General features: G+C 41.7%; 1 protein-coding gene across 9 annotated transcripts in view; it reads left to right on the forward strand.

Annotated features, from left to right (window-relative positions):
• The first annotated feature begins 4,430 nt into the window (after positions 1 to 4,430).
• The window catches only part of celf5a (cugbp, Elav-like family member 5a), a 168,730-nt gene continuing 159,844 nt past the window's right edge, over positions 4,431 to 13,316 (forward strand). For 5 of the 9 annotated variants that reach the window (XM_048252019.1, XM_048252023.1, XM_048252021.1 and 2 more), the window contains exon 1: positions 4,431 to 4,856. In XM_048252019.1, the coding sequence (XP_048107976.1) occupies positions 4,490 to 4,856 (367 nt within the window). In that variant the 5' untranslated portion in view covers positions 4,431 to 4,489. The remainder of the gene's footprint in view (positions 4,857 to 13,316) is intronic. The other 4 variants (XM_048252022.1, XM_048252024.1, XM_048252027.1 and 1 more) reach the window with 1 other exon arrangement.

Consider the following 13,316-nt stretch of genomic DNA (forward strand, 5'->3'; position numbering starts at 1 on the left):
AGAGGATGAAAAGCTTCAAAGAAATGATTGTGATGCCATGGATTTTTTTTATGGACAAGTAAAAGAAGATGAGCAGCCTAGATTGTTCTGGAAATTCTTCATTGTATAGTTGTATTACCTTTGGTAATTATTTGTAATGATTTATGTCTCAATTTGAGAGACACAATGTTTATAATGCTATTTACACAGCCAGGAATGCATTTTAGTTTTGGAGTGCAAAAACTGAACGGACAGCTAGAGGATTGTGGAGCAATTTTCTGAAATTGATAATTATGAAGCTTTACATAAAGGACTGCTTAGGGAGAACTATACTCACACTACAAACCATACTCACACTACAAAAACGGCAATATGCATTTACTGCTGTATCATGCGTGAAATAGGCATGCTTTCTCTCTCTCTCTCTCTGTGTGTGTGTGTGTGTGTGTGTGTGTGCGAGCGTGTGTGTGAATGTGAGGGTGAATGTAATGGATGTGTGTGTGTGTGTGTGTGTGTGTGTGTGTGTATGTATGGGTGGGTGGGTGAATGTGATGAATGTGTGTGTGTGTGTGTGTGTGTGTGTGTGTGTGTGTGTGTGTGTGTGTGTATATGTGTGTGAATGAGTGAGTGAGTGTGTATGTCAGGCGTTGTGAGCCCATTACGCTGTTTGTTTTCTGTAACTAGCGCTGGCTGCAGTGTGTCTGGAAGCGATTGCAGGACATTAAGTGGCTCCCTCAGCTCTTTCCAGAGCTCCCTTGGGCTCGAGTCACCACAGACCATAAAGATCCAGCTCAGCTGCCACCCTATGCTGGCTGCACCGCTAACAACCTATCAATGCTAGCACGCTAAACTGAATGTAACTTTCTCCCCCTCCCCCCTCTGAAACGTTCACACTAACAGTGCTGGCCATATTGATTTTCCTGTCTCCCCCTTTAGCCTAGTGAAATACTAATGGCAATGGTCAATAGAAAGCATGAACTGGAAGTTCCCACTGTCCTCACCCCACCAAGCTGCGTGCTGAAAATAGCCCAGCGGCTTCACTCCAGACCTGTGACAGTATGCTACTGCTGCTGCTGTGTCTACTGGGAAGAGCGCCATTTGTCCTCTTGTCTTTCTGGCGTGCGTCAGATGGACCCAGGTGTCGAAGCTGCAGCCAAATCTATTAGAGCCTCCGATAAAATCGACACACCTGTCGTTGTGTTGCCAGGTCTAGTTGAGGTATCCAAATACTAAGAAATTCAATAGGTATCTGAAAAGTGTCCCCGACATAAAACAAATAGTGCTTATCTGAAGGTAAATCAGAATAGGTCTATAATGCTTGGGAAATACATAGTGCACTTGGAACTTTATGGTTTTCATAGTTCATTATCATAACCCTGGAAATTCTTGGACCTCCATGAAGCCCTAAATGAATGTTTTACTCCATTGGATTGCCAAGTAGTATCTATTCTCATCCTCCGCTCTCTGTTTGTTCCCACAGCAAGAACTTGGGGAGTTGGACTTAATAAGTTCATCATTAAAACATTATGCCTGTTTGTTGTACTCTGCTGTGGGTCTGGCAGTGAGTACCGACCAGTGGAACCAAGACTCTTCCTAGATATGTGCATATCCCAAATCTCTGTGATCACCCACAGCCAATAGATACTGACATTGCAGCAGATACATACAGGTAGTCAAGACCACCTAAATCAAGACCAAGCCCTGACCAAGACCAGAGAGTATCGAGACCAAGACAAGACCGAGACTTTGAGAGGTTGAGACCAAGCCCTGACCAAGACCAGAGAGTATCGAGACCAAGACAAGACCGAGACTTTGAGAGGTTGAGACCAAGTCAAGACCAACACTAAGGCGTGACCGAGTCAAAACCAATACCAAATTTTATGTCTTTGGCTGACATACGTCTGCTCAATGATCTCAGACAACAAGAGCTTCTTCTCCTTTAACTTCACCTATATCCCATATTCAGTTGCATGTGTGTGAGGGATGAGGGGGACACATATTAACATGTGTCACATTTTCACATTATTAGATAGGCATGGGTGCATTTGGAGTAGAATGCTTTACATCTAATCAAAGTAATATGTTAACAAACAAATACATTTTGAGGCATTATGATATACAGCTCTGGAAAAAATCAAGAGACCATTGCACATTTTTCTGATGTCATCCTACGGTTGTTGAATGACATCCGAATGAGTTGATGGTCATATTGTTATGGTTATGGGATTTGGCAGACGCCTTTGTCCAAAGCGACACACAAATACAAAACAATATATAATAAATTTAACAGGGAACAATTTAAAATGATGGCCACTGCAAATTTGAATATGACAGTCAACTCATTCGAATGTCACTTAGCAATCATAGGATGACATCAGAATAATGTGCAATAGTCTCTTAATTTTTTCCAGAGCTGTTTAGTGGTCTGGTCTTGAAATAAAACCTCCTCTTGGTCTTAAAACCAATCTCATTAGAATATCATATTATTACATTATTTAATATAGTTAAGTGTCATGCTATTCATTATAGCTTCCATGTTGAGATGTTTAAAATGAAAAGAACCAATGACTCACCATGACCCAAACATCATCTTATTTTGACGAAGTTAAAGTGGGCCAGAAGTTTCACATTTTCACTCTTTAGTGTCACAGTGTGACTAGACTTGAACAGTAAGGCTATAAAACAACACAAATCCTATTTCAGATGAACAGCCATGCCACAAAGTGTGATGGTGAAGCAGCCATAATGCCTGGTCCAGAGTATCCTAGCAGTCCACTCATTCACTGTGACTAATGTTGAAGGGCAGTGGTGTATTCAGTTATTTGATACAATGGGGTTGGTATGATAGCCATGGTGTTTTAAAGCTGGCCTGGGAATTCATTCCAGAAACAGTGACAAATATGTCTACACCTAATGTCACTGACCTGCCAGTCAGCTGAGGAGAAATCATCTGAATCTTTGTGTTTTGAATCTTTTTCATATAGCATTGTGTGGGCCTAACCTGGGTGAACCTAGATGAACCTGTTAACAAATTCAAATTTGGGAAAGGATCCCATCGACGCCCATTTGTGAATCACCAAAACCCCAGTCTCCAATCACAATTGCTTATCCGGCATGGGGCTGGGCCTTCTCTATCTCAATACTGTTCATGCATAGGGGTGGGACAATATATTGATATTGGAATATTGCATATTTTCAAGGGCCTTTGATATATTGTATCCCCAGAGATATCTGTATCGTAATAAGGATTCCTCAGTCCTCCTCCATGATGTAGGCCTATCATAGATGATTTTCTGCATATTAGAATCTCTGTACTGTTATACTTATTTTACCGTCTCCTGATTCTCCTGCAACATAGAATCTCTGTGTTGTTATGTTATCGTGGGTATCCTATTGTGAAAGCATCGTATTGCGGAACGCTTTGTGATGATTTCCATCCTTCAGGAAAGGTGTAATAATCATGCACTAAAGACAAATCTAGATATATAGATATAGATAGATAGATAGATAGATAGATAGATAGACACTTAATTCATTCAAGGGAAATTTTAATGTTTTAGTGTTTTCAAAACCTCACCACTGAAAATGTACAGCTTCATGCGGACAATGTTTTTAATTATTATTAATTGAAATAATTTAAACCCAAATGTAATCTTAAAAGGCTGACCTCTGGTATATTATATAATTGTGGCATATTTGATCAATGAAATTAAATTTGAAATTTGAATAGCAATTATGTGTGCTCTGGACTTCCTTTGTTACATTTAGAGACTTAAAGTTGTGAAATAGCACCAGTCTGATCAGATGCCATTTTAGAGAAGGAAGACATTCTTTAAAAAATTCCCTTTAAGCTTGTATTGACACAAACAAACTTAAAGGGTGTTTTACCTATCCCTCCTCCTACTACCAGTGGCCTAATGGTACAGTATTTTGTCTACTCTCTTTCAGGCACACAACCATTACAATATGACTAACAAAAGTTAATGACAATAAATGTAAATGTAAAGAGTAATCAAATAAGTAAGTAAAGTAAGAGTAAGTAAGAGTAAGTAAATACATATTAAATAATCATTATCATCATCATCATCATCATCATCATCATCATCATCATCATCATCATCATCATCATCATCATCACCATCATCATCATCATCAACAATAACAACCATAATAATAGTAATGATAATAGTGAGTATTTATGTTGCAATCAAAATGTGTTCCAAAATCCAAAATCTTACAAAACATTTGTTGTCATCACTGTAGGCCCACCGCCAGTTGGTGTCGCACGAGAGCAGCTAACGGAGCACTTCCTCCCCAACCCCCCTTTTCATTGTGTGTGTAGTGTGTGTCTTTGCGCGTGTGTGTGTGTGTGTGCGTGTGTGTGCTAGTATAGTGAGTGTCGGCTAGAAAGTGAGCCTGGCTTTCCAGCTGAGTGCTTGCTCTCACAGTGTGTGTGTGTGTGTGTGTGTGTTGTCATTATTATTATCCAGTCTGCTCCCAGCAGCTCAGAATGGCCAGATTCACTCCGACTGAAACCAGAAGGCAGCAGCAGCAGCAGCATCCCCAACAGCCCCATCCAGCTCACACCAGCCTGTTTCTGACCGGACCGGGGGCACCACCGACCCAACCTCCACTACTACTCATCCCGCACCAGCACCAGTACCCTCACACCCCATTTTCTAAACCCATGAACGGGTCAGAATCCATCTCCATTCATCCGGAGAGCGGCACCATGAAAGACCAAGATGCCATAAAGCTGTTTATCGGGCAAATTCCACGGAACCTAGAGGAAAAAGATCTTAAACCTCTGTTCGAACAGTTTGGGAAAATCCACGAACTGACAGTTCTGAAGGACCGCTACACCGGCATGCATAAAGGTAACGAGTGGACCCCCCTTATGGCTAAATAGTCTGGCCTCATTTAATTAGCTTTATGGCAACGAGTACAATGTTATTTGTCAGCCACGTTTGTTGCGCACATTGAAAGGCTGCATTTATGTCTTTATTTCGAACTGGTTAATGTTAGCCTAAACGATTTCCAACAAAGGTGATAGAAGGGTTAAAAATACTATGTTGCCTACATGCCATTTTGGCAAGACGGGCATGTCCAAATAACCAGTGTTGCTTACATTTCACTTTTCTTTGCTTATGCTGAATTTTGCTAAAGCTGCTTTGTAGCCCGATGAATCGTGTTTTGACATTTTAGAATATGAAATCACTAACACGTAGCGTAGTGTGTTGTCTCATCTTGGGTTGCTGTGGCGTATATTGAACATATTTTCAAGTAGGCTAGCCTACAAATGTTGTGTATTTGTGTAGATTGTAACATTTTCAGATAAGTGTTATCTTAGTGTTATTTGAAGGCAACGACGTGTTACGTATTACAATCTTGTGAAATATCAATATGCGATTTATGCTTAGCCTATTTTCCCCCGCTGTTCCAGAATTGGAGAAAAGGCGGTTAGAGGGATGCATTTTTAAAGATTCTCCCCCTCGAACGTCCCATCTTTTTCGTAGGGAAAGCATCATTTATTTATCCCGTTGCTTTCTTTACACAGAAACATCATTGCATGTGAGGCAGCAAAGCCGTGCCGAACGCTTTTTACGCACGCCGCTTCTTAGATGCCCTTTAACAGGCACGACTTGATTTGGTTTGTGAAACAAAGGATGCCATTAATTTGATAACATATACAAATATGAAAATACACATAAGACATAGCAGAAAATATGTCACATAGTTTCTATGAGACACACAATACAACACATTCTACTTATTATGGAATGGTAGAATTTGTCATGGTCTCCAGTTCTATCCAGGTAGTCACCCTTACTGTTGTAATTAGTGAAAAATACTCTCATGTGACTTTAAACAACAGGTTTGTCAATTATATATTTGATAACTCATTTGGGTGCAATTCCAGTCAGCTAGGCCTTTATTTCCAATAAGGCTCTGAGCAGAATTTCACGTGTTTATTCTCCAAATGCTATCACATCCAATAAGATAAATCATAATGGGCATATCCATGATCCAACAGTAATTGCCATTTTAACATCTATCCTAAAAATGCTCCTTTAGCAAAACTTGCCTGCTTGCCCTTATATTCATCAAATGAATAGTTGGTTAAAACTAAAATCCATAGTGTGTGTGTGTGTGTGTGTGTGTGTGTGTGTGTGTGGCAACAGGGCCCTATCAGAAATATCATACCTGTTATCTTACATGTACAAACACATTTTCTCTCTCTCTCTCTGTCTCTCTGTCTCTCTCTCTCTCTCTCACACACACACACACACACACTTCACACACTTATTTTCTTTTTTGTGGGAAACATGTAAAAATCAATTTATCAAGTTTTGTCTGAAGCTGTTTAACACAAAATGTTGATAGTTTATTCTCTTTAGTTGAGATAATTCTTGAGGATTTGATTGACACGATATTATGTTTGCTGTAATAGTCAACAGGATATTCCAGAGAGTTGAATAGGCCATTGACTTTACACAACAAACCAATAAGACAAGACATTTGTTCCAGCACGTATATGAAGTTTAACCTAATATAATACAAACAAAGTAATAGTGACCAGCACCTGTAGTAGCGTTTTGATACAAGATACAAATCTCATTTTTAGGCCGAGGGCCTTCCTTAGTTAAGTTTGAATTAGAATGGAACTTAATTGTAAATCACAGTACAATAGTATAGGCTACTTACAGTTTGAAATTATTTCGAGTTACATCTTAACAAAGTTGAGAATTTAAAAACATTAAAACATTTTCCATCTATATTCTTGTGTGCGGCCTACTGGGAACTTTCACAGGTGTAATGAGTGACATCCATACTTAGATGTTACTTAGATGTACTTAGTAATATGTGTACTAAGTATAAGAGCTTTAGGATAGGATAGAGTTGTTCACGTGCGCAAACATACACAATGTAAAACTATAAGAGCTTTAGGATAGGATAGAGTTGTTTACTTGTGCAAACATACACAAGGTAAAACTATAACTGCATTTTGGAAGGGAGCATATCTGAACATACACAAAACATATGAGATCGCTTGCAGTAATTTAATGAAGCGTAACAGCTACCCCATGTCACTGAAAAAAATGCAAAACGGGATTATAAGTAGAGTATGCCGAATGTTGATTGTGGAAATTCTTTGATAAAAAGAAGGAAGGAAATTTTTTTTTCTTCTGTGGATTTGAACGGGCTCTGGTTTATATTTCAGAAATTGTGTTTCACTGTGTTTACTCCATATCCTGCTTTATTATTTAAATCAACTTATTGTATAGCTTAACTTGCTAAACTGATGCATTGTCACAGGTACTATATTTGTGTATGCAGTATAAAAACAAACAGGGATGCCCTTTAATAGTTGATCTATTCGTCAACAGGCTCTGCAGAATTAGTTGCTGAATTTGTGATGACATTTGAAGTGTTTGTTTGCTGAAATGGAACACAGCATAATCAGTACTCTAGGACAGTGATGTTCCTACAGAGGCAGGATCAATTATGAGAAAATCCTCTGTGAGATTCTTGTGGTCTCATACCTTTTTCTACAGGGATTCATTTTCCCTGTTATTTCAGTATGAGAGGAAATTATGTCATCCCTCTTGATTTCTTCTTCTTTTTTGCATGCCCCCCCCCACCCCACCCCCAAACAGACGTATTCAGATTTCATTCACTTGAATTTGTATTTGTGCACGATGCTGGATTGTTTATAAAAGGAAAAGAGCTAAATTATGTAGTCAGAACTTAAGAGTCATAAACAATTTACTACTTAATTTGAATCCACAACAAATTTTCTCTCTCTCTCTCTTTCTCTCTCTCCCTCTCTCTCTCTCTCTCACACACACACACACACACACACACACACACACACACACACACACACTCAATCAGGAGTGTTTTGGTTGTGATTCAGCATTGGGTGAGCAACACAACCCTGACTGTATCGATATTAAGCCATTGTCCGGGGATCATTGTGTTAATGCATTTATAATCGGACTAGAGATATTGCCAAAGTCCCGGCAAAGGCAAGACACATTAAATCACAGGAATAATCTAATGAAATATTGATGCCTAGTTTTATTTTTTATACCCCTTCGCTGTGCACTGGGATGCGCGTGCATTCAGAGGGAGGCTCGAACACACGGCAGCCGAGCATTACTGTGGGCTACAGGCCCACAGAAATCACACGAGCCAGATGAGGTTCAAAGCGGCTCGTGCGGGGGGCACAGTGTGAAGACCAAACTAATCTGTGACCTTCCCGTCCTCAGATCTGGCAAATTATGCAAAGTTCACATTTATACAGTGCAGATAACACTGCCGTGGCCTGCCAGTCATAGAGCCGTAGGAACAGGCCACTGAATGCATTTCAAATGACATTCTACATTTAGCGCCACTGTGAGACAAATTCACATTCGGACCAAGAGCGATAAATAAGACAGAGTGGATGAAAATTACCCCACTTTTTGGTGTGGCATCCCTCTGATTTGGTTGCCCTTGTAGAACACATATTAATGTGTAAAATTAGCTGGTAGCAAACAGAAAAATAATCAGTATTAATAATCAGTTTATTACACAGACACCAGCTTCTTCTTCTACTACAAATCCCCCTCCTTTTTCTATCACTGGGCCTGCTGTTGCAAACACAGCCTATGATTTATGCAGATGAAGTGATATTGCGCCCTGTCTGGACTGTTAGGCCACCAGACCCTTAGAATGTAATAATAAACCTCAATTCAGCCGAACAGCAGAATGTCTGTAAATATTGTAATAAGCAACAGGGGTTTCCTCATAAAAGATGCAGCACTTCAGCAGCCTCTGACAGGGGCTATGGGCCTGGACTTCAAGATGAGCTCATTTCTGCTCCTCTGGGTGTCTATGCTGTGGGGGGACCTGTTTTAATTCCGACGGTGAACTCAGAAACACACTAAACGAGGATGTTAAGACTTTAAATGCCAAGGTTTTTTTTTTCCTTTTTTTCTTTGGACTGATAGATTTTCTGAGGTCATCGAAATCCATTAAGCAGTGTTCTAGCTATCTCATAAGACAGAGGGTTAGTTAGTAACCTTTTAGTATTATGGCCTAGAGTGTGTTCATATTAGCACTGTGACACCACTATGCTTATGCAGCCTTGACTCTCTTGCATGCAAAATGCATGTGTTCCTATTTCTGTATTGTAGGTGATGGCAGCTAGTCAGTTTTGAGATGGTGTTGGTGAATGGAAAATCTTCACACATTGTTCTTTTCTCTGAAACCCTAATTTGTTTTGGGAAATCATCCAGAACTTCAAATTGTAATCATGCACAACCACGAGAGATCTTCTCATCTGTTTTCAAGTCTTTTGTTTGAACCATTTGACTGATATTCTATTACAAGCCAATTGTTCTCTAAAATACCAAAGGCACATGCAGATGTTCTTCATGGCTGGCTGTTGATATTCTTTATTATGTAGCTTGGCTCAGTCATGGCAGTGCATGCTGTCAGACTCGGTGCAAATGGCAGTACACAGCTGTGGCCACGCTGCGTTTTCAGCACCACGGCCAGGGACATGTTAACATGGCTAAGACACTGCACCGTCAGAGGTGCTCTCAGTTATGAAATATACTCTGGACTCTCTACAACATACATGGCCCAAAAGGAATGATGAAGCCTACACTGTTTAATGAGCAAAAAACAAAAAGGACTCAAATACAACTCAATAGTCAACAAATTGGCTATTTCTATCACAAGTTTTGTATTCTGTACTGTTTTGGTGAATATATATATTACTCAGGGTTGCAGACTGCAAAGAGATGAGTTGTTGAACAGACATAAGATAACAGAAATTAGTCTGGTTTAGTTTGATTGTCGTGCTTGTTTAGGGGGTCATAGTTACTCGCTGATGTTGTGCTTGTGTGAATACGAGCCTTCTTATTTTACGAGCTGAGCTTAGAGATAATGCTTTTACCTGGTGTAAGACTATGCAGAAGAATAGAGGCAGGGATACAAGAGGTAGATAAAGGCTTGGGAGATATTTCAACGATGCTTTGAGAAATACTCTCTCTTAATGTTGTGTTTGAGGTCGACTGGGCAGAAATTCATTTCGAGGAGAGCCAATGAAATACCAGCGAGGAGATTTTATTGGAATGTTTGTTGTAATCCTTCTCTATTTTGAAACGGTCCAGGAGAACTCATGCGAGAACGCCTCGATCATAAAAGCAGCACGAAAATAATAAGATAACCCATTATTTTGTCATCCTTGGAGTTGTTGTTCTACACAAACCCTATTCCCATTGTGCTGCATAAACAATCAAAGAGTCAGTGGAGCCTTGTTATGTTTTTCATTAGAGAAATGCAAAAAAAGATGGACAAGCTTCCCATGACAGATGCAGAGCGAAGCTCAGGGAGTGTGCGCATGCTGTGTCTATTGTGGAGGGCTTGTCAGTGACGAACTTGGTGGCTCCCAAGCGTGTAGCCCAAACCGAGTGGACAGGAGAGAGATGACAGACATGCGGGCAGGCATTCGGGCAGGCAGGCGGGCACAGTGGATGAGCAGAGCACCAGGGATGACGTGAGACTGTCAGTGGCGCTGAAACAAATGGTCGCCTTAATCCGGAGGTGCTCGAAGAAGGAAGGCTGAAGGGCTTGCGTCTCAGTCTTGATTTGTCTTCTTGACAGTTTTTTTCTTTCTTTTTTACATTTTTTTTTATTTAAAGCCACGTGCCCCACATCTCAGAAACAGGGGGAAATGGAAAGAGATTTCACGTGCAGTGGGTGGTGATAGGGCTGTGTGTATATGGATGTGTGTGTGTGTGTGTGTGTGATTTTGGGGGTGGTGTACTTCAAAGAGGGCAAGTCTGGCAGATGTATAACATAATCACCACCACAGAGCCGCAATGGAATGAAATAGAAGCTTGCAGGGGTGGTAGGCAACTCTGCCTCGCTAAACGTTACCAACCCCCAGCTACTCCATTGGTGCTCCTAGTTTGCAATGTTGCCATCTCCAATGTGCACACACACACACACACTTGGTGCTGTAATATTCACGTGGAGTCCGTTAATGGTGATGATTATGATGCTTTGTGACAGGGAAAACATGAGGAAGTGTATGTGTGTGTGTGTGTGTGTGTGTGTGTGTGAAAGAGAGAGAGGGAGAGAGAGAGGGGGAAAAAAAGCGATGAAGAAAAATGGGAGTGAGTGTGTGTGTGGGATCCATCAGGGATGCGAGGAAGTGTGTGCTGCTCAGCGCAGTTATAAATAGAAATCTGTGGTATTTCCGAAAATAGGTTAAGCTGCCATCGCTACTCTGCTGGCATGACATCACTGATTGCCTGCCAGGCCCCCACCCCTCTTTCAGCCCCCAACCCCTCCCTCCACCCCCTCCCAACCCCCCCCACCCCCACCACCACCACCACCATGACCCGCCTCCCGCACTGAGGAGCTAGAGGGAGGGAGGGCGCAAGCAGCTGTCGCCCACAGTAAGAACTTCTCCTCTGCCTCCCTTTTGTTCTGCCTCCTCCTCTTCCTCCATTCCGTGCCAGGCCTATGGAACGCGAAGTCAGGCACTAAACGCCTCTCCGTACACGATAAGGCTTCGCTGCGCTCCTTCCATTCTGATTGGCTGGTAAGTAGTGCAGATGTGTTATCGCACATAGATTTGGGCAGCACATGGAGAGACAAAAAAAAAAGACAAGGATGAAAAAAAGAAAAAGAGGGGAAAAAAGGAGGAAGGAATTTTGCTATCCTTCCACGCCTGACACGCCTGACCGCTGTAGGCCCTGCTGTGAAGTCTGTGTTCTTAAATGGAGTTTTACTCACATTTCTCCAATTAGACAACTCAGTGATTGTACAAGCTTAACTGACTACTCCGATTATCCGAACAAGGATTTGGGATATTTATAGGGGCTAATGTGCTTTGACACGTCGGGAATATTGTTTGCCCAATTAATGACAGACTGCACCAAAAAAAAAAAAAAAAAAAAAAAAAAAAAAAAATCACTATCGAATGTTACACTGAACAATATGTTCATGTTTCATTGGTCTTGTAATTCATCTTTCTTTCTCTGGAGAAGAAAAGAAGCTGACCTACTTACAGTGTCTTAATGGCTGTCTAAGTGAGCTTCGCATTGATTTTTACATAAATCCTTAAGCATCCGTGTGAAGGAGTGGCAGGGGACAGATATTTTCTCCCCTCGTCCCCAATCTGATGAAAACCCAAACAACAGCATGCTCTCCATCAGCCTCATCTATGACGGCGGCCTGAATAGACCGCTGGAAAAGACTTTCACCTACAGGAGCCCCAAAAGGCACGATGCCTAATCATTCTATGGGCAGCAATTTGGATCGAGTCATTATTCTCCAGCACGTTTGTCACACTCATCAGCGATGAGTTATCATGTGATGTGCGCTTCCGAGCTCATTTAGCAGAATCATTTCAACGCGGAAACCACCTTTTGGGTCGTCACAGGCCATTTGTCCCGGAAGCCGCGTTCCCGTATAGATCTGTTTTCCTCGTTCCCAGAGGTTAGTCTATAGGTGGATGGCGGAGGAATCAATCAAGGCGGTCTGTTGTGCAGCCATCAGTGGGCAAGTGGAGGTCGAGAGAGAGCCGCACTTACCCACACTTTGGTCCTCGTCACTCACAGGCTCAAAAAGCTCAACTCGTGGTATGGAGGTTGGGCTCGCTTTAAGGTGCCCGACTTAATTAAGGTTTACAGGTTACGCTAGAGTACTGCTTATATTACAAGACTTATTACAAGCTAATTAGGCTGGGGCAGAGAAAAATATTGTTGTCGGAACAATGACTGAGAGCGCAGTAGTGGTGATGGTCCCAGTTCCCCGTTTCTGAGCACTGACTAAGGTGTTTCCTTTTTTTTAATTTTTTTTTTATGTCTGACTAAATCGGAGTTTGGGGACTCGGCGAAGGGGGAGTGATTAAGAGCGGTAAGGACTGCTCAGAGACTGCTTTGATTATGCTTCATATCCAATCTAGACGGGAGCCTAGAAACGCAAGGCAGGCGTCTGGCACAGATTCAGCTAATAAGCACATTGTGTTGGCGGTCTGCTGATGATGTGCATTTGGACTTAAAGCGTCGGAAAAGCCGGCAATTTCTCCCCCTCCAGCCTCGGCAGCGGGTAAATGAGGTAAGCAGGTAATCTAGCCTCCGTCGATGACATTTTCCGCCAGGCGAAAATGAAGTGCGAGAGGCAATAGGCCTCTCTGTGCCAGTCAGGCTTCCTGGCTCCGCCACTTCCTGCCACCTTCACACTTTTTCGGGGTGGATTGGGAAAGGGGTGGGAGTGGGATGCCATAGTGGGGGGGTTAGTTCACGCTTTTTCATCATACCGGACCAGGC

Source organism: Alosa alosa, chromosome 9 (assembly GCF_017589495.1).
Source record: "Alosa alosa isolate M-15738 ecotype Scorff River chromosome 9, AALO_Geno_1.1, whole genome shotgun sequence".
In the NCBI taxonomy this organism is placed as follows: Eukaryota; Metazoa; Chordata; class Actinopteri; order Clupeiformes; family Clupeidae; genus Alosa; species Alosa alosa.